The 18714-nt window shown below is 36.3% G+C and overlaps 1 protein-coding gene across 2 annotated transcripts in view; it reads right to left on the reverse strand.

Moving 5' to 3' along the window:
- TFPI (tissue factor pathway inhibitor) overlaps nt 1-18714 on the reverse strand; it is a 56927-nt gene that overhangs the window by 27526 nt on the left and 10687 nt on the right. For both annotated transcript variants that reach the window (XM_040971836.1, XM_040971837.1), the window contains exon 2: nt 7127-7249. In XM_040971836.1, coding sequence (XP_040827770.1) covers nt 7127-7235 — 109 coding nt within the window. In that variant the 5' untranslated portion in view covers nt 7236-7249. The remainder of the gene's footprint in view (nt 1-7126; nt 7250-18714) is intronic.

Raw genomic sequence — 18714 nt, forward strand, 5'->3', positions numbered from 1 at the left:
ACATTTAAGATATATATTCTACAGTAGCTATTTCTATAATTATTAAAACATAATTGTTTGATATTACACAAATATAGTACATAGTGCATTCTTTTATTTTTCAAAATAGTCAAATCTAAGATTAGACCCAATAACCCTGAGTTCTGGGCGAAATAGATTTGTGGAAATCTACCTCTTACACAGTTTTCTTTGCATTCTTTGCATTTTCTTTCTATTGAGATTTTTCATAAAACAAAAGAATGCACTATTATAAAAAAAAGTGGAGAGAATGTCTTCAATAGAATGGGGTTATTATTTTTAAGCTGAGTTACAAATTTTTCTCTAAATATTCAGCTACTTATTTTGGTTGCAGGAATTTGTCCCCTTTGGGGATATGCTCTTAGAGGAAACAGAATTTGACTTTTAAAACTTGAACTTCTCAAGCCCTGCAGTGTTAACAGAGATCTGGTTTTATATGACTGGCATTTGTTTACATGTTCTACCAATAAACTGTGTTGTGGTTGCTTGGGTAGGAGACAGTTGAAGGCAAGTATGGGATTTCAATTAGGAGCAATAACTTCAAGAAATATTAGTGCACACACTGACAAGATTTAAGCTTATATTATTCAAAAATTACAAGAGTCAATTTAAGGTACTTTCACTACAAAACACATTACTGTATGCACATTAGTTATCTAGAGTTACTCATTCTTCAGTATATCTATGTATATACGTGGATATACAGAATATATACATACAGCGTGTATATATACATATATATATATATACTTTCGGATGTCATATTGTAACAGTGAACATATACAGTTTTGTCTACTAACAAAAACAAGAAAAGAAAAAATGTGATTGATATAATCAAAATAATAATGAGTACTGCATGGTGGTGCTGCAAGTTAATCTTCCACTTGCCGTACAACATCCCATATAGGTGCTGATTCATATCCCGCCACTCCACTTCCAATTCAGCTCTCTATTATGACCTATAAAACAAGAATGTCTCAAGTCTTTTGGCCTCTGTACCCACGTGGGAGAGCTTTGGATCAGCTCAGTTCCAGCCATTGCAGCCATTTGGTGGAGTGAATCAGCAGATAGAAGACTTTATTTCTACCCTTCTCTGTAAAATCTGCCTTTCAAAAAAAGAATAATGGTCAAAAATTCTACTTAGTATTCCTCAAGAATTTTCTTTTTATTGAGGTTATACATTTTCTACTTCTTTGAAAAGTGATTATGACTTACTTATGAGGAATATGACTTTTATTGTTTCTTAAGATATATTTATTTTTACTGGAAAGACAGATATAAAGGGAGAAAGATTCTCTGTCTGCTGATTTACTCCGTAAGTGGCCACAATGGCTGGAGCTGAGCCAATCTGAAGCCTGGAGCCAGGAGCCTCCTTCAGGTCTCCTATGTGGGTGCAGGGTCCCAAGGTCCTGGCCCGTGCAGAGCTGCCCTCCTAGGCTGGAATCAGGGAGCTGGATGGGAAGTAGGGACTCCAGAGTTAGAACCAATGCCCATGTGGGACTGCAGTGTGTACAAGGCGAGGACTTTAAAGATTTATTTTTTATTATTTTTTTATTGGAAAAGCGGATATACAGAGAGGAGAGACAGAGAGGAAGATCTTCCGTCCGATGATTCACTCCCCAAGTGAGCGTAACGGCCGATGCTATGCAAGGCGAGGACTTTAGCCACTAGGCTACTGCACCAGGCCTGAAAGTGACTTCTCAATAATCTAAATCAGTTTCTCCTCTAGGGAGCAGAATATTCTATTAAATGAATCCTAATTATTCTAAGTCTTCACAACAATGTCTTAACACACTGTAAAACAATTTACTTTGAAGAAATACAAATTGATGTTACTTTAGTATTTCACACAAAAAATTAAAAAAAAAACTTTTAAAACATAACACTAGGAAAAGTTGGGTTTTCTTTCTTTCTTTTTTTTTTTTTTTAATTGGAAAGGCGGATATACAGAGAGGAGGAGAGACAGAGAGGAAGATCTTCCATCTGATGATTTACTGCCCAAGTGACTGCAATGGCCTGACTTCAGCCCAGAGCCAGGAGCCGCTTCCAGGTCTCCCACATGGATGCAGGGTCTCAAGGCCTTGGGCCGTCCTCTACTGCTTTCCCAGGCCACAAGCAGGGAGGTGGATGGGAAGCGGGGCTGCCAGGATTAGAACTGATGCCCATATGGGATCCTGGAACATGCAAGGCGAGGACTTTAGCCACTAGGCTACAGCTCCCGGCCCTTCATTTTTATTTTTAAAGATTTATTTACTTATTTGAAAAGTCTGGACTGGCTTTGGTCACAGCAGGGAATCTTATGTGACATTTTTAGAAAAATACACACATTATGAAATTTGAATTCAGTAAGTTTGCCAAGTCTTTTCAACCATTAGTATTTTATTACAATTATTTATACGAATTAATATGAAGTATGGCCATATTTAAGGAACATTAGAACATTGTTAACAAAGTGATTTTAGCATAAGTGCTGATTTTTTATGAGCACATGATAACAAAATAACTCTTACGAGGGGACGCACCTCAGTGAAGCAGATTGAGATAGCCACAAGCCTTCTGCAAGCACCAGATCAAGTCCTGGCAGCTCCGCTTCAGCCTAGATCACTGCCTAGGTTAGAAAGCGGCCTCCTGCTGCAAGCTGGAGAAGCCCACGTGGGGCTTCTGTCTTCTGACTTCTGTGAAGCCATTTGGGTGGTTGATTTTCTCTTTCTCTCTCTCTCTCTTACAGGGTCTTTAAATAGAAAACCTATTTTTAAAGAGTGGTACTTGCAATCTTAGAAGGCTTAAAATCTAACTTTCTATACCTAAGTTCACATAATGTATTTTATACCTCAGATACTAACACCCCTTCAATTTTAATTTGTATTACCTTATAATATATAATTTGCTTTTTAAAAATCTATTTGGTAATAAAATTTACTTTTTTTTTTCAATTTAAATAAATTGACCTGATGAAAATGACAAAATGGTGAGTTTCGCAAACCCCGAACTTGGTAATGTAGGATTAAAATGCAACAGAGATATTATGTTACAGAGCAAACTGCAGCACCAAATACATTTGTCCATAACTGGTTAATCAGCAAGTTATAATAATCAAAGCCTTTAAAGTAGGATTTTATAGACTTCTGTTTTTGCATTTTCAGCTTCCTCTGAGGTTATATTGAATTGACACGTGCATTTTTTATTTATAAATAGCTTTTATAAATCATTTTATAAATATAGTTTTATGAATAATTGTTGTCAAAACTATAGGACCTGTAACTCCTATCAATATTTAAATATATGCACCTGTCTTTACCGATGTGTTAAGAAATATTAGTTAATATGCAAAGATTTACTATTTCCATTTTGCTCATTCAAGATTTGCTTACTTTTATTTCAAAAGAATGACACAGAAAGAGACAAAGACAAATCAATGTTTGATGTTCAGGTTCATTTCCCGAATGCCAATAACATGTGAGATTAGCCAGGCTAAAGCTGAGAGCCTGGAATCACATTGTGTCTGCCAAGTGAGTGGCATGGCCCAGCTAACCAAGCCAACATCTGCTGCTGCTGAACGTACACGAGACTGGGAAGCAGTGTTGGAGGTAATGTAACCAGGAGCAGAGTCAAGCAGTCCAATCCCAAACAGCTGTCCTTCATATTCCTCTCTAAGTCGTCACTTTTTATGCAAACTGATCTGAATTTTGAGAATTGGCCTTTAAAAGGCTCTCAAGCATATCAACTATTTCTTTACCAACAGAGATGTTACAGAATAGAGTTCTAATGCTCACTTTCCATAAGTATTTATTAGATTTCCTTGAAATTCTCTATTTTTAAATATGTAGTGCCTTCTTTTCAGAGGATTGCTGAAAACAATATATATGTATAGGCATGTGTATTTTGAATATAGTCATCCAAACTGAGCCTGCTTAGCAGTCACACCACCAGATGGTGGCAGTGTATCACAAAATAAGAGCAAGCCAGTGTTGTAGTAACAAGAGCTGATTCAACAGTCCTTAGCTGGATATTTTGCAGTTGTATCATTGAATCATCATAATTTCTAAGTTAGGAGTGATTATCTTAATTTTACAATTAATAAAGTGACATTGTGTAAATTAAATCGCTCAATTGCATAACATGACTTGGAATTGATCTCCTCGTAGCTTTACGCCATGATCTCATACATTCTCTGTAACTGTGTGATACAGTTACACATCTGGCAAACCGGTATTTCTTAGCTTGCTTTTATATAAAGACATCAATTTAATTGTAAAATTTGTTCTTAGTGACATTTTTCTAAAATTTAACAAAATTTCAAATGGCTTCAGAGATGAAAGTGGGTTATCATTTTGAAAATTATCTACTTTTCTTTATATACTGCCTACTAATTATTTATTCCCACAGAAAATACATTTTAATCTTATCACTACTAGTTTTCACTATAATTTTGTCTTACAAGGAGGTTTTTTTCCTAAGTGAACTTCACTATTACTTACAAAGGAGCAATAGAATTTTGTATGGCTTCGATGAATAACGGTAACTTGTTTTTTTGAAAGATTCATTTCTTTTACTTTAAAGTTAGAATTAGAGAGAAAGAGAGATCTTCTATCCTCTGATATCTCCCCAAATGCCTTCAAGAGCCGGATCTGAGCCGCCCCAATGCTTGGGCCCAGGAGCTTCTCCTGCGAATCCCATGTCTGCACAGGGCCCAAGGCCTCAGGCCATATTCTGCTGCTGTCTCAGGCTACCAGTGCAAGCGGATTCAGAAGTGAGACATCCAGGGCATGAATGGGTGCCCATATGGGATGCTGATGCTGCAGGAAGAGGATTAGCCTGCCACACCAATATGCCAGCCCCAAGAATAACATTTTTAAATGAATGTTATATTGGTATAGAAAATGGTTCAGCTTTGGAGCCACATAATGAATTGCGCCTCCAAAAGGGACTCGATTGAGATGCAGGATACTGTTACAGCATGATTAATTCAAAACAATACAAATATGAAGCTTGAGTGAGATTGTGTAGCCAATTAGTCAAGAGGACTTCAGATCTTGAGTAACAAAGTTCTTCCTCATCTAGGTTTAGAAACTACCTGGCTACGATTTGAAGTGCTGATTTATCATTTAGAAGTTTAACTGGTTTTTTTCATCATCAGCGCTGACAGGAGCATCCTCATGAGCTGGGTTGTGTTTTCTCAGTGCAGTTGGGGGAGATTGAATTGGCATCATTTCTGGGCCACTTCTTGGACCCATTCTCTTCCTACATCCACGATCACCTGATTTTCCTTGTTCCACCCTTATCCTCAGTATCCCTTTTGTCTGTCACCCACAGAACCAGGACTTTAGCGCACTTCCCTTTGAAGAAAAAAATTGAGTAAAGAACAAAAAATATCCCTCATAATGCTAATATTTCTATTTTTAAAAGACACACTAAAAGTTTATATTATAAAGAAATGTTCCCACTGCAGGAAATTTTTATAACATTGCATCCCTGTACCTGGCACTTAGATAATGACTGTAGATGAATTCCATTCCTCTTTTCATTAACAGCTGTAAAGGTGATTCCGTCATTGCATTTGCTACATTAAAGTGAAATAACCATTCTCTCAGTTAACATTCCCTATAATACTGTGAGGATCTTATAAACCCAGTCTCAACCATCACTGTTTACCTAGGACCAGTCACCAGTTTAGGCATAAAATATATATTCAAATTTTATTAAAAGAAAATATACTGGGACCAACACAGTGGTTCTAAAGGCTGATCCTTCGTTTGCTAGTGTCAGTATCTCATATGGGTGCAGGTTCTAGTGCCCGATACTTCTGATCCAACTACTTACATGTATGTAATACTTCTGATCCAACTCCTTTTCCATGCCTGGGAAAGCAATGGCAGATTGCCCAAGTGTTTGGACCACTGCATCCACGTGGGAGACCCAGAAATGGCTCCGGGTTCCCGTTTTGGACCAGTCTAGCTCCTGCTGTTGAGGCCTTTTGCGGAGTGAACTGGTGAATGGAAGACCTTTCTCTTATTTTTCCTTTTTTTTGCAAATCTGCCTTTTAAAACCTGGCATCTTGGCTTAGTGGTTAAAGGCCTCGCCTTGCATGCACCAGGATCCCATATGGATGCCGGTTCACATCCCAGCTGCTCTACTTCCCTTCCAGATCCCTGCTTTTGGCCTGGGAAAGCAGTAGAGAATGGCTCAAAGCCTTGGGAACCTGTACCAATGTGGGAGACCTGGAAGAAGCTCCTGGCTCCTGGCTCCTATCTTTAGATTAGCTTAGCTCTGTCCATTGTGGTCAACTGGGGAGTGAATTAGTGAATGGCAGATCTTTCTCTCTGTCCCTCCTTTTCTCCATAAATCTGTCTTTCCAATAAAATAAATAAATCTTTTTTTTAAATTAAATCTTCCTTTGAAATAAAAAAAAGCAGTGAACCTAGAAAAAGGGAAATGCACTGAACATAGTGTATTTTCAAAGCTATGAGATTGGAAATAAGAATGTTTATGGAAATATTTGGCACATAACAAACTGCGATCCAAAAGAAATGGTCACAGTGTTAATGTTCTCTCACTATTATGGAAACATTGAGATTTGTATCAAAAGTTTACTTATTTGCCACAAAAGCCTTACTTTTAAGAAAATATGTCACCTAATTGTAACCAATCTACAACAAAATGTTGCTGATATTGTTGATGTTTTGGAATTTTATGAGACTGTAACCAACTTCTGTTACTAGATACTTTGGTTTATTTTGTCTAGATTCTTGCACTTGGCCCCATGGGAGGTTATTGCTTCAGAGACTTGGGTGAAAGACTGTGGCCATACTCTTAGATCTCCAGAGTTCCCTGGCCTTCTCACACATTTCCCAGCCAGACAGTGGCATCAAGTTTCACAGAGCTCTCTCCTTGCACTATGTTCCAAGAAATATTACAGAATCACAAGTGTTTTGTTTTGGGATTTAAAAAGATAAAAACAGTAGCACTACATTGCATTCTAAGAAGTAGCTTAAGAAAAATGCCCCTTATTTGAAAATTCAGTTTCTGACACATTGCAAAATATATCAACTTTTGGGGCTAAGACAAAGTTTTGACACGCTGAGAAAGATAAACACTTGTAACGTTTTACCTGTAGTATTTGTAAATTCTTTATCTTCCTCAACTGCTGAGTCAACACGGGCAGGGACAACAGCAAGTAGCAGACATATAGAAGTCCAAAGAATGTGTTCTTTCTTCATGTTGTAAGTCAATTCTGAAATAGAGATCCCATAGACATCAGTAAGGCATTAACGCAGACTCATAGTATACTGTCAGAACTCCATACTTCTAAATGCAAGTTTCTATGACATTTAATTTGCATTCACATACAGCTCTCTATCCTGACTAGTTTTACAAGCATGTAGTTTTCAAATGAGTAGGCAAACACTAAGTGCATATGCTTAGTACTATTCTAATACACATCATATTTTGACTTTGCAAATACAAATTAAAAGGGTAGTTATTGAGAAGCATAGGTGAATACTGATCGCTGTGGCCAAGGATACAGTCAAATCCATTTCAGATGCAGTTCTACATTTCATGACTTTCTCGTGGCTGTTCTTTCCTAGTCAGGGATGCTTTTCCCTGCATTTTTCTACATCTTTAATTCAACTTGCATTTCCTCATTTCTGTTTCCCTTTTCACCCTTTCCACTTTTAAAAAGGAAACACATATGCAGCATTTTCATATTTGTCTATTTTAAGGTATATTTGACCTATAAATAACTTCCTGGTCAGATTTTCTATGTATAGCAAACAAACAGAACTGCCGATGAAATATGACATCCAGTCAAATCCAGTTTATACTTCCCCAATATACAGAGTTATGTGGTTCAAAGGAATTTCACAGTAAAATAGACTTTGCATGATAAGTCAGCATTTACCCTGTACAGGAAATATTTTAGCAGGAATGTGACACTTTTCCTGCTTCAATATGATTTAAAGATCCATAGGGGGAAAAAAAGAAGTAAAAGCACAAGTCTCTCTTAAAAACAGTTCTGATTCAAAGGTGGAAGGAAACACCCAATGTTTATACAGGATGAGAAAAAGAATGGAGATTTAGCCTGCATCTGTCTCTGAGTGACCTGAAAGTCAGGAAGGAAAGTGAGGTCATTATCAGGGAGGATTCACAGATGCAGAGGCCTATATTCTGTAGTCCATCAAAAACAATGGAAAGATTTCTAAATTTTGCCTGTAGTCACAGATGAAACAAAAGCTGTTACATAGATGCAACACATACCACTCTAGTATGAGGAGCTTTGTAATACTCATGCATAATTAAATAATAAATGCCATTTTTGCTTTAAATGCCATTGAAATAACTAATGAATGCATAATCTGTTTTTAACAGCACTTCAGAAATGTTAACACATGATTTATTTTCAAACAGTAGCATTGCTATGTGCCATGTAGATCATATGGGGAACTATTTGAATCTACAAATATATAGGTATGCATGCATGTATATAACCTACGTGATTCTGAAAAATCTTTCAAGTAAACATGAATCCTGTTCATATATTTGAACATCTTTTTTTCAAGGATGCTTTGATATCTATTTGATTATTTCAGATTTACAAATCTGTTAAACTGTGCATGTAAAGCACAGCTTTTATTTTATAGCAAGGCTTCAGGACAGGCTGAGACTCAGTAACCACAAAAGAATGTGAGAGTTAAGAATGTAAATCAGCAAGTTCCCTTCTCTGAACAATGACAATTCTTGTATACACTTAATAGTTTATACTTTCCTTACTTGCAAGAATCATATCAATTCACATCAAAATTAGTTGCAAGAATCATATCAATTCACATCAAGGGGATATCTGATCATTTCTCCTAGAAAGACTGGAACAACCTAGGGTGCAGAAGGACAGGCTCGTGTTGATGGTCAGGAATAACTAGAGCCAAGGAGTTAACCCTCATCTAATGTCTTCCATTGCTGTTGTACTCCTTCAGCAAGCTTATTCTCTTTCAGAGCTGCCTTACTTCCTCAGCATAATGCATGGTCACTGAACTTTGCTGGATTTTAAGCCTCAAGGATATTCCACAAAAATGATGTGACTGTTTCTTACTGTGGACCAAACAGCTTGAGAATTGCACTGATAATTTTAATTTGAAAAAAAAGTAACATTCTTTGAACCAACACATTTTAAGTTAGTTGAAAGACCATGACTCACATAGATTTTTGGGGTCCTAAGTTAGTCAAAGATCTAGCATAACACATGTTGTAATATTTCAAATATTGATAGAATCTGATGGTCTCATTGGTGGAGACAAGTGTAGCTTCCAGAAATAGGGAGTGATTGTTCTGAGAATAAGGAGCATGTGTTGGGCAAGTGTGTGACTACAAGCCACACTGCTAAGTGATCACTGATCCAGGATTTTATATGTTGTGACACATTTATACAATAAGTGAACACATTAACAAAACATATTTGTTTAAGAAAGAAAATTCAGGTATATAATTGTTTTAAAATTAGAAAAATGAGCAAAATATAGACTATACATATTACAAGATGAATAAAACATCCACGTTTTTACCTCCAAATCCTGTTATGGCATGTAAGAACAGATGTAATGTGGGATAAATTCTTGTACCAAATGATATATCAAAAAAATCCCTTTTCTGGATTTTTTTCCCATCTTATTATCCTACACTTGGAAAATATAGGCAGGCAAACTCTCTCCCATGAGTTCTTCCATAACTGAATAACTAAATAAATAGCACAATGATACACAGATTTCTTACATATCTCATCACACTTTCCCTATGTTTGCCAGCTTAGCTTAGGATGACACATTTGTTTCCATTAGTATACTTAGCACTGATACATTATTGTTAGAATTCTCATCTTACTGCTTTTCTTGACTTTAACCCAGTTGTTTTCTGAACCACCCAGGATACACCCTGAATTTCAGTTGCCTTTTTTTTTTTCTTTTTGTCTTTCTTAGCTATTCCGCTTTTCAAGACTGTTTTTGAAGACCTCAAGAGTTTTCATAAACTGAGCTAGTGTTTTGTTAGGATGTCCCACATACTAGGATTTGTGTGTGATATGGTTCTCATACTGCTCTCTTTGGAAGGAAGTCTTGACAGGCAACCCATAGTTAAAACAAGGGAGAACAGTATCCCATCATGTTGAGGTCAGTGAGAGTAGCTGCATAAGTCATTTAGAGTTGTTCTACATCAGACAATTAACTTCTCTCCTTCATTTCCTAAATGATCCAAATCTTTTTATATCAGTGTAAATTTAGATTTATTGATTTTATGTTTTGTGTTATAATCCCATACTACTTCCTTTTATTGCTGCTCTAATTATCTCCCAGAAATAGGAACCTGTACACATTGTTGATGGAAGGTGAAATTAGTGCTGCAATTATGAAATAATTTCCTCTAACAATGAAAAATGTAATTGCCATCTGATCCAAAGGTCCCGTTACTGGGTTTGTTGCTAAAGGAACTGAAATAAGTTTGTTGTAGAGTTATCTGCACTCCCATGTTTTTTGCAGTATTACTTGCAATCGCTAAGATATGGAAGCAATTTGGTATTCTTCAAGAAATAGATGGATAAAGAAAATGTGATATATATCCAAATTTGCATACTATTCAGAAAAAAAGGAGAAAAAGCCCTCCCATTTTCAACAACACTTATGAACCCAGGTTACATTGTAGTTGGTAAAACAGGCCAAAGGCAGAAACCCAATCATTTCTCTCATATGTGGAATCTAAAAATATTGATCTCAACAAAACTAAAGAGAATCAGTTACCAAACACTAGATGATAGGAAGAAATTCATCAATGGGTATGCAATTGTCATTGGATAGAAGAAATGAGTTCTGGTGTTTCATTATAGTTAGCAATAATGTACTGTGTATTTTAAAATATTATGGATTTTGAAGATTGTCACTACAAAGAGATGATAAATGCTAAAGGTGATAGGCATGCTAACTATACAGATTTTATTTCCCAAAGAATATATGTGTCAAAACTTCACATGTGCAACATCACGAAAGCAAAAAAATGCATTTTATAGAAACACCTGTTTTATAGAAACACCTGGAATAGCAAAAATAATTTTTAAAAAGAGCATTGGAACTTCAGTTTCCATTTTCAGATTTACTGCAAAACTCCATGTGGATCTCCCACCTGGCTTGCAGAAATTCATTACAGGGGCCATCATCTCTCCTGCATCACACATGCAGGTAGGACCTGGTCCTAGACGTCCTGATTTGAGATGCTGGCGTCCCGATTGGCCGCTTAGCCCTCTGCTCCACAAGGCTTGCTTCTATAGTATCATTTTAAAGGGAACATTTTTCAATGTGCATTCCTTCTAAATTGTCAGTAATCTAAATTTTGTAACTTGCTGATAATCTTTGCAGCTTAATGGAGTTTATGTTTAACACATGACTGGTGATGAATAAGGCAGCTGGTTATAGTTACAATATTAATGTTATGAATTAGTTAAACCTCTTTTGACACACTTAAGTACCTGCTTTCTTCCAAACATCTTACTAACATATCATTTGCCATATGTAATCTATCAAGATGTATTGTGACAGATTAAGTAAAAAATACTTGCTTTAGTCATTTATTTCAATTTATTACCTGCAGTTAAACAGTCTTTATGGGAACCTGTAACAGGTGAAGGCTGACTTACTTGTCTTTAAGAATTAAAGTAAAATTGAATTTATTTTTCCATAATACTACTTAAAAATCAAGTACAGAGAGCTGCCAGTTAAATTATAAAGAAAGGGGCAGTTTTTGAGTTAAACCTTGATGACATTGATTGAGTAGAAAGATAACATAAGGGAGAGAAGATTCATGGATTCCCCAAATTAATAATGTTACTCACATAATTATACAAACACAGGTAATATTGGCTTTTATGCCTCTCCAGGTTAATTTCAGATCTGTAGACTGTGTGCTTGTATGCTTTCAAAATGGAATTGTATTAAAGACATGGCACAGGAACTGTATCTTTGTCATCATTTCACCAAGAGAGGGCTCAGCATTTTACTCAGTGGTTAAAATGCTGCTTGAGACAAACACATCTCAGAGTGTGTGAGTTCTACTCCCTGTTGTACTTGCAATTCCAGCTTCATAAAAATGTACACTCTGGGAGGTAATGTATACCTACTAAGGTGCACCCTCATGACTCAGGTGCTCGGATTCCCGCCACCCTTGTGAGTTCTGGACTTCTACCTTCAGTACGGCCAGCCCTGGCTTAGGCAGGTGTTTTGGTGAGTGAACCAACTGATTTCTTCTTTCTTTCTCTGTCTGTGTCTCTCTGCCTTTCAGTCAAAAAATAAAAAATAAAATTGGCCTGACATGATGGCTAAATCCTCACCTTGGAAGCCCTCGGATCCCATATGGGTACCAGTTCATGTCTAGGATGCTCTGCTTTCCATACAGCTCCCTGCTTATGACCTGGGAAAGCAGTGGAGAATAGCTCAAAGTTTTGGGACCCTGCACCCATGTGCAAGACCCAAAAGAAGTTCCTGACTCCTGAGATCACATCGGCTCAGCTCTGGTCATGCTGCCATTTGGGAAGTGAACCAGTGCATAGAAAATTTTTTTTGTCTCTCCTTCTTTCTTTAAATTTGATCTTTCTTTTCAATAAAAATGAAATAAATCTTAAAAAATAAAAATGAAATAATGTATGAAGGACAAAAAGAGGAAAGAAAAGGGAAGAATTTCAGGATGTTTACTTTTTCATATAACATCTATTGATTTTGCATCAATGATAGGCCCCTTAATAAAACCCATCCTATAAGAAGTATGATGCACATCTTAAGAAAACGGAGGCTTGGAAAGAGAGTGTAATTTCCTCAGGCTGAATGACACTTAGTTTCATTTCCTTTCATTTTTGTGACTATAGGATTTAAGATCACCCGATGATACAAAACTGGTTCTAAGGAATTAGACGATTTTTCTCCAGCACTACTTAGAAAATATCTTCTTCTAATTGTCCACGGGATTTTAGTTTGCCTCGTCAGTCATTGGACAATTGTAGCTGAAAAAAACCATTCTTATGTAGAACCATTAAGCCAATATAAGCAATGCCACACACCATGACTCCAAGTGTTTTGTTCCTCCTTTCTTCCCTTCTCCTCTTTCTCTGCCCTTTACCTACTACTTGCCCCTGTCCTCCCTCATGCCCCCTCCATCTCTTACACTCTTGCTTCCCACTATTGCTTTATGTTTGCTTCCTCATGTTTCTGTTTCTAATAATTGCTTATCAGTTAAGATGAGGATTGAAATTAAAGCTACATTGTGCCCCCTCAAAATCCACCCACACTGAAGTCCTAATTCTAGGAACTCCACATGTTACAGTAAATAATGCTTTTTAATAGACAAGTTAAAAGAAATGAGATCCTTAGGAGTGAATTTCGTGACCACTGTCCTTTTAACAAGAGGAAAGACCAACCCTCCTCTAATAACATGACCTCAGAGGAAATTAATCCTATTGATCATTTTATGTCAATCTTCCAGCTTCTAGAATGTAAGAAATACTTCTGTGTTGTTTAAGCCAAGCCATCTTATGGTACTTTATTATTGTGGCCCTACAAAATTTATGCAAAGTAACATTGTAATACTTTAAATATGAGTTCTGTAACTTACTTGCTGTATTAGTTTGACAGTGTACATACCCTGGATGTATTGCCTCATCTATGAAATGGATATTGTACTAGAACATATTCAATATTATCATATGAACATTAAATGACAGGGCATTAGAATGGTGACTAGTTTAAAATGTTAGTTACTATTAATTCCACAAGTAATGCTGAGCATTGTTTTAGATGTACTATGGATATTTAAATGCTTAACATTATGCTAGTTTTGTAAAAGCCAAGACTCATATTGCTCATCCCATGTTGAAAGTGTAATCTCAGGTGCTTTAACAAGTATTAAAAATATAATAGAAAAATAGCACTAACTTGGAAAGGGTTTAGGACCTGAGAAATTATTTTATTCTGATTTGGTTAGGTATGGAGACTGAGTTGCTAGACTACCCCATGCAATGTGTATCAGTGTAGATTTCACTGTCAAACAAATCTTGTGGAGCCAAATACATTGCAATTGAAATATTTTGGCAATTTGGTATTAATGATAGGAGGAGAATAAGTCACTGGAGATTGACAGTGGATATGATGTGGGTAAGAATTTATGGTGTGATCCAATGAGTCAGAAAACACAGGTAGGGTGGGAGATACCAAGAACAGGATGATATCATTGATACTAGATTTTGGGAGAAGCATGATACAACTGATGAGCAGTGACCGATTTATTCTATCATAAATTTCGGAGTATATGCAGATTTTACCATCTAGAAAAATCACATGTTGTATTCATGCATGTTTTACAAGGTATTTATGTAAATCAAACTTCCAATTTCCGATTGTCTTTATCACATACTAGTGAATGTTTCTGTTCTTAAAGTTTTACAAGTAATACCTATGGACTTTGAGTACTCTGCCAAGTCTGAAAGAGAAAATTGTATTTTGGCTACTTCTTTATTTATAGGGTACCAACGAAAGGCATGCAAGACAAAACTTGACAAATAGAAAATAAAAACGAACTTGAAGAAAACCTTCAAAAATCATTCAATTTTCTGCCCAGCAGTGGCTAATGTTGTTACAGCCCCGGTGTTTATTACCTCTATGCACTCGATTTAGCTGATCCACGGGGGATGTCATCCTGCTGCCCACAGAATGAAGAAGTCTTTTATTTTTAACCCGTGTTCTTCTTCTTCTGTTTTCCATTTTGAATGAATTTAAAGCAGACAAGTATCAAGTAAAATGAACGACATAAAAGAAAATATCAGAATGCAACTAGAATTGGGGGAGGGAGACACACTGCAGAGGCTGTAACAGAGGTCTCCTCTTCGGGCTTTAAGTTCACTGTTGATTAGTAGTGTTCACTCGAAATTCAAGAATGTCCACAACAACTTTGGATTTTGAAGTAGGCTTTAGTTAAAACAAAACTTCTTGACAGATTTTCAATTCTTGCCCCACGATGGAGAATTTCCCTAATCTCAGGGAGTTATCTGAGAGCCAGATTTTTCTCAGGAGAAGAATATTTTCTTAGTAAATACATTGTGGAGATGCAAATATTTGGGCAGCTTCCCAGAGGAGCTCTACAGGCTGGATAACTGCATATTTGCTGCATACCAGATTCTAACAAGTTAACACAGAGCCTTATTTATCACTTTATTAACGTTCTCTCTGGATCCCTCATTCTTGGAATATTAAACCATCACCACAGACATTATTTTGACATCAAGATTACTTATCTACAACATAAAATTAAGTTAAAATATCATGAATTCCTGGCTATAAGGCATTTGGACCACATTTAATTTAAGAACTGATCTTAGAAGTACAGATAGAAAATATTTTTCATGGTAACTTGCTATTTTCTAAAGTGGTTTCTTGTCTCTTACTAGATCTTGACAATAATGTGGAACAGCCAGCTGAACATGTATATTGCATTTATGTTAGAAGCACATGCTTGATTTCCCAACATCAATATCCTACATGGCTAGTAAGCAGCAAACCAAAAACCAGATCCTATTCCAGTTTATTCCAGAGCATTTTTGACATTAGCAAGGTTCATGGAATAGAGACCAAAATCAAATGCAGGAAATTTAATTTACATTATTTTAGTATGTATCTCTCCCTATGTTTATTTCTCATGAGATATTTTATTTTCTTATTTCTTATTTGTTTGAGCTACAGAGCTTATATTCACTGGTGCATTTTCCCAATATTTGTAATTACTAGGGCTAATCCAGGAACCCAATTTAGATCTCTCCTGTGAGTGGTAGGGAGCTGAGAACTTGAGCCACCATCTGCAGTTTCCCAGGATTTCCATCAACAGAAACTGAAACAGGAAGGGAGCCCTGGTTCAAACTCATTCTTTGAAATGGGATGTGATCATCTTAACCACTTAGTCAAATCCGCATTCTGGATTCTCTTGAAATACTGTTTTAATTTTGACGTGAAGACAATGGTAGGGTAATATCAACAAAGCATGTTCATAATAACAACTTTCTCTGAGTTCCTGATTAGAATTTATTAATCAATGTAAGCTTTTACTATGATTATTTTTATAATTTTAGACCAAGATGCCTAGGTACGTTGCCTTTCCAGTTTTGAAACTACTTCATCACTTACTACCTTTGTTACTATGAAAATATTCCTACATCAGTCTGGCACATGTGTCTAGAAACTGGAATGCTGTCCAGACCTGAATAACTACATTTGAGAGTGACATAGGCTGTAAACCTTAGAAAACCTGGAGTTTACCGCTTACACCTTGAAAGAGTTCACAGAAGTTTAATAAAATGAGCTCGCTTGAATGAAGAGATTAGAATAAAGCTTAGCAAAGGAATGTCTTTAAGAAGGAATTGAATGTTTCCCCAGAATCATGTTTTCTTTTTTCTCCAAACTTTACAAGAAATAGAAGCAATACATTCACACACATAAAAAATAATCTCAGTTAAAAGTAACTGTTAAGATGAGGCAATTCTCCTTTGATCAAATGTTGCATTGAGATTGATTTTCTTACTATAGGTGTATTGTTTGCTTAGATCCTTCCTTAAATGTCATTTTGTTAACATTGGGTGGTTAAATTGCAATATGTCAACACTAATAGTGCCAAAGGAAGTTTCCATTATTGAATCTGTTTTATATTGTTTTCATCATTTATATTTTATACTTGCTAAAGAGGAAGAAATACCCAAAACGATAAATTGTCCCCAAAAAGAGCTATTAAAAGACAGAGTAATTATATTTGATCCTGAAGCTTTATTGTCTTTGAACGATATTCTATACTGTGATTTTTTTAATAAATAATGATAGTGAAAGAAAATTTAAGTATTGGTTTAAGAAGCATACTTATACATGGATGTATAGATTGGTTAGTATGCTTTGTTTTAATTAAAAATATAAGTGAGAATTTGAAAAACACACTTTTTGTTACCATGGTATTATATTCTGAATAATGTTGATAGGGTCAGTTTTTGTAATTCTGAATGTGGCGTGAGCAAAGAAATAAAACAAAACAACTCGTAAATACGTAAGGTAGAAATCTTTCCATGAACTAGTCCAGATTTGGGTTCTAGCAAGGATGATGAATCAGATGCCTTTCAAGGTGTCTTCCTTTGCTTCCACTCTAAAGCAGCCAACAACACTCGAAATGCATCGTGTATATTAAACATGTGAGTGACTAAGAGATACTGTGCTTAAAGCTTATAGGAGTTAAGTCTAATAGTGTTTTAACAAAATAACACAGACTGGGTGGCTTAATAGGAATTTATTTTCCAAGCTAAGAATTCCAAGGTGAAGATTGGCTCACTACTTCCTGGTGAGGGCTCTCTGCCTGACTGGAAGACGGTGAATATCTTCTTTAAGCCTTTCCTCCTTGTGTACAGATTCACAAAGAGAAAAAGTCTCCCTCTCTCTCCCTCTCTCTCTCCCTCCTTCTCTACTTCTACCTCTCTATTCTTACAAGGTTGCCAATGTACTAGGCTAAATATTTATGATCTCATTTCATCTTAATCTTAATGACTTCTCATTGTATTACACATATAGTCACTTGGGCAGTTAAGGCTTCAACACATGAAATTTTCTGGAGTCACAGTTCACAGATCAGAGCAGAAAGCCTCTCATCTTCCAAAGAAGGGCCTTTAGTTTGGTTAGTAATTTATTCCAGAAGTGACGGTGACTTGCCCTTTATCAGAAGGCAGAAGCAAATTTATCAGCCTGAGCCTCTACGCTCTAATTTGAATGCCAACTCCAAGCTATAGACTCCCTCAGTCTGTTCCTGTGATGCATATAAACTAAGCCTGAATAGAACTGGTCATAGTCTATCATGTTCCTGGAGAAAAGCTAGAAATTGCGAGTATACAGCTTGCCCAATTTATGTTTTTGTTTATTTAACATTTTGTGCTTGTTTCTTAAGTAGGCACAATTGTTTTGGGAAAACAACTATTCTTAATCTTCTAATAAAAAATGTCTGTTGTAGTTCAAATACGAAAGGAACAATTTGGCAGGGAAAAGAGCTCCTCTTGCCAAATCTCTTCTCTAACCTCATTCCTCCATTGTGATTTCAAGCCACATGTTACACAGAAGAAAGCCCTGGGAGTCAAATCTTATAGCCAGCAATTAGAGAATCATTTTAATGCCAGTCAGTTTGTTATGTAAGCTATCTATAAAAATACTCAGATGTTTTATTTTGAAATTGAATTTTCCTAACAATTTTACCTAATAAACGTATATGATAAATATCCTAAGTGCTGAAACATGTAATATTTTTCATAAGATTGAAGAAAATGAGCTGTCATAATTGCTAATAAGGAAATAGGTAGACAGACAAAATAGGCAGACATTTCCTGTTGTAGTAGCAAAGAAATTCTGTGTTAAAACCCACTCACATCCTGCCGGCACCATGGTGTCACAGCTTATGCCTTCGCTTGTGGTCCTAGCATCCATATGGGTGCCAGTCTGAGTCAGGCTGCTCCAATTACAATCCACCTTCCTGCCTATGGGCTGCGAAGGCAGTGGAGGATGGCTCAAGTCCTTGAGTCCATGACCTTAATGGGTAACTCAGATCCTGGCTTTCAATCAGCCCAGCTCTAGTCTTAGGGACCATCTGGGGAGTGAAGACTTTCCCCTT

The sequence above is a fragment of the Ochotona curzoniae genome, unplaced genomic scaffold (genome assembly GCF_017591425.1).
Source record: "Ochotona curzoniae isolate NIBS_2020 unplaced genomic scaffold, NIBS_Ocur_1.0 contig_2210, whole genome shotgun sequence".
Taxonomy (NCBI): Eukaryota; Metazoa; Chordata; class Mammalia; order Lagomorpha; family Ochotonidae; genus Ochotona; species Ochotona curzoniae.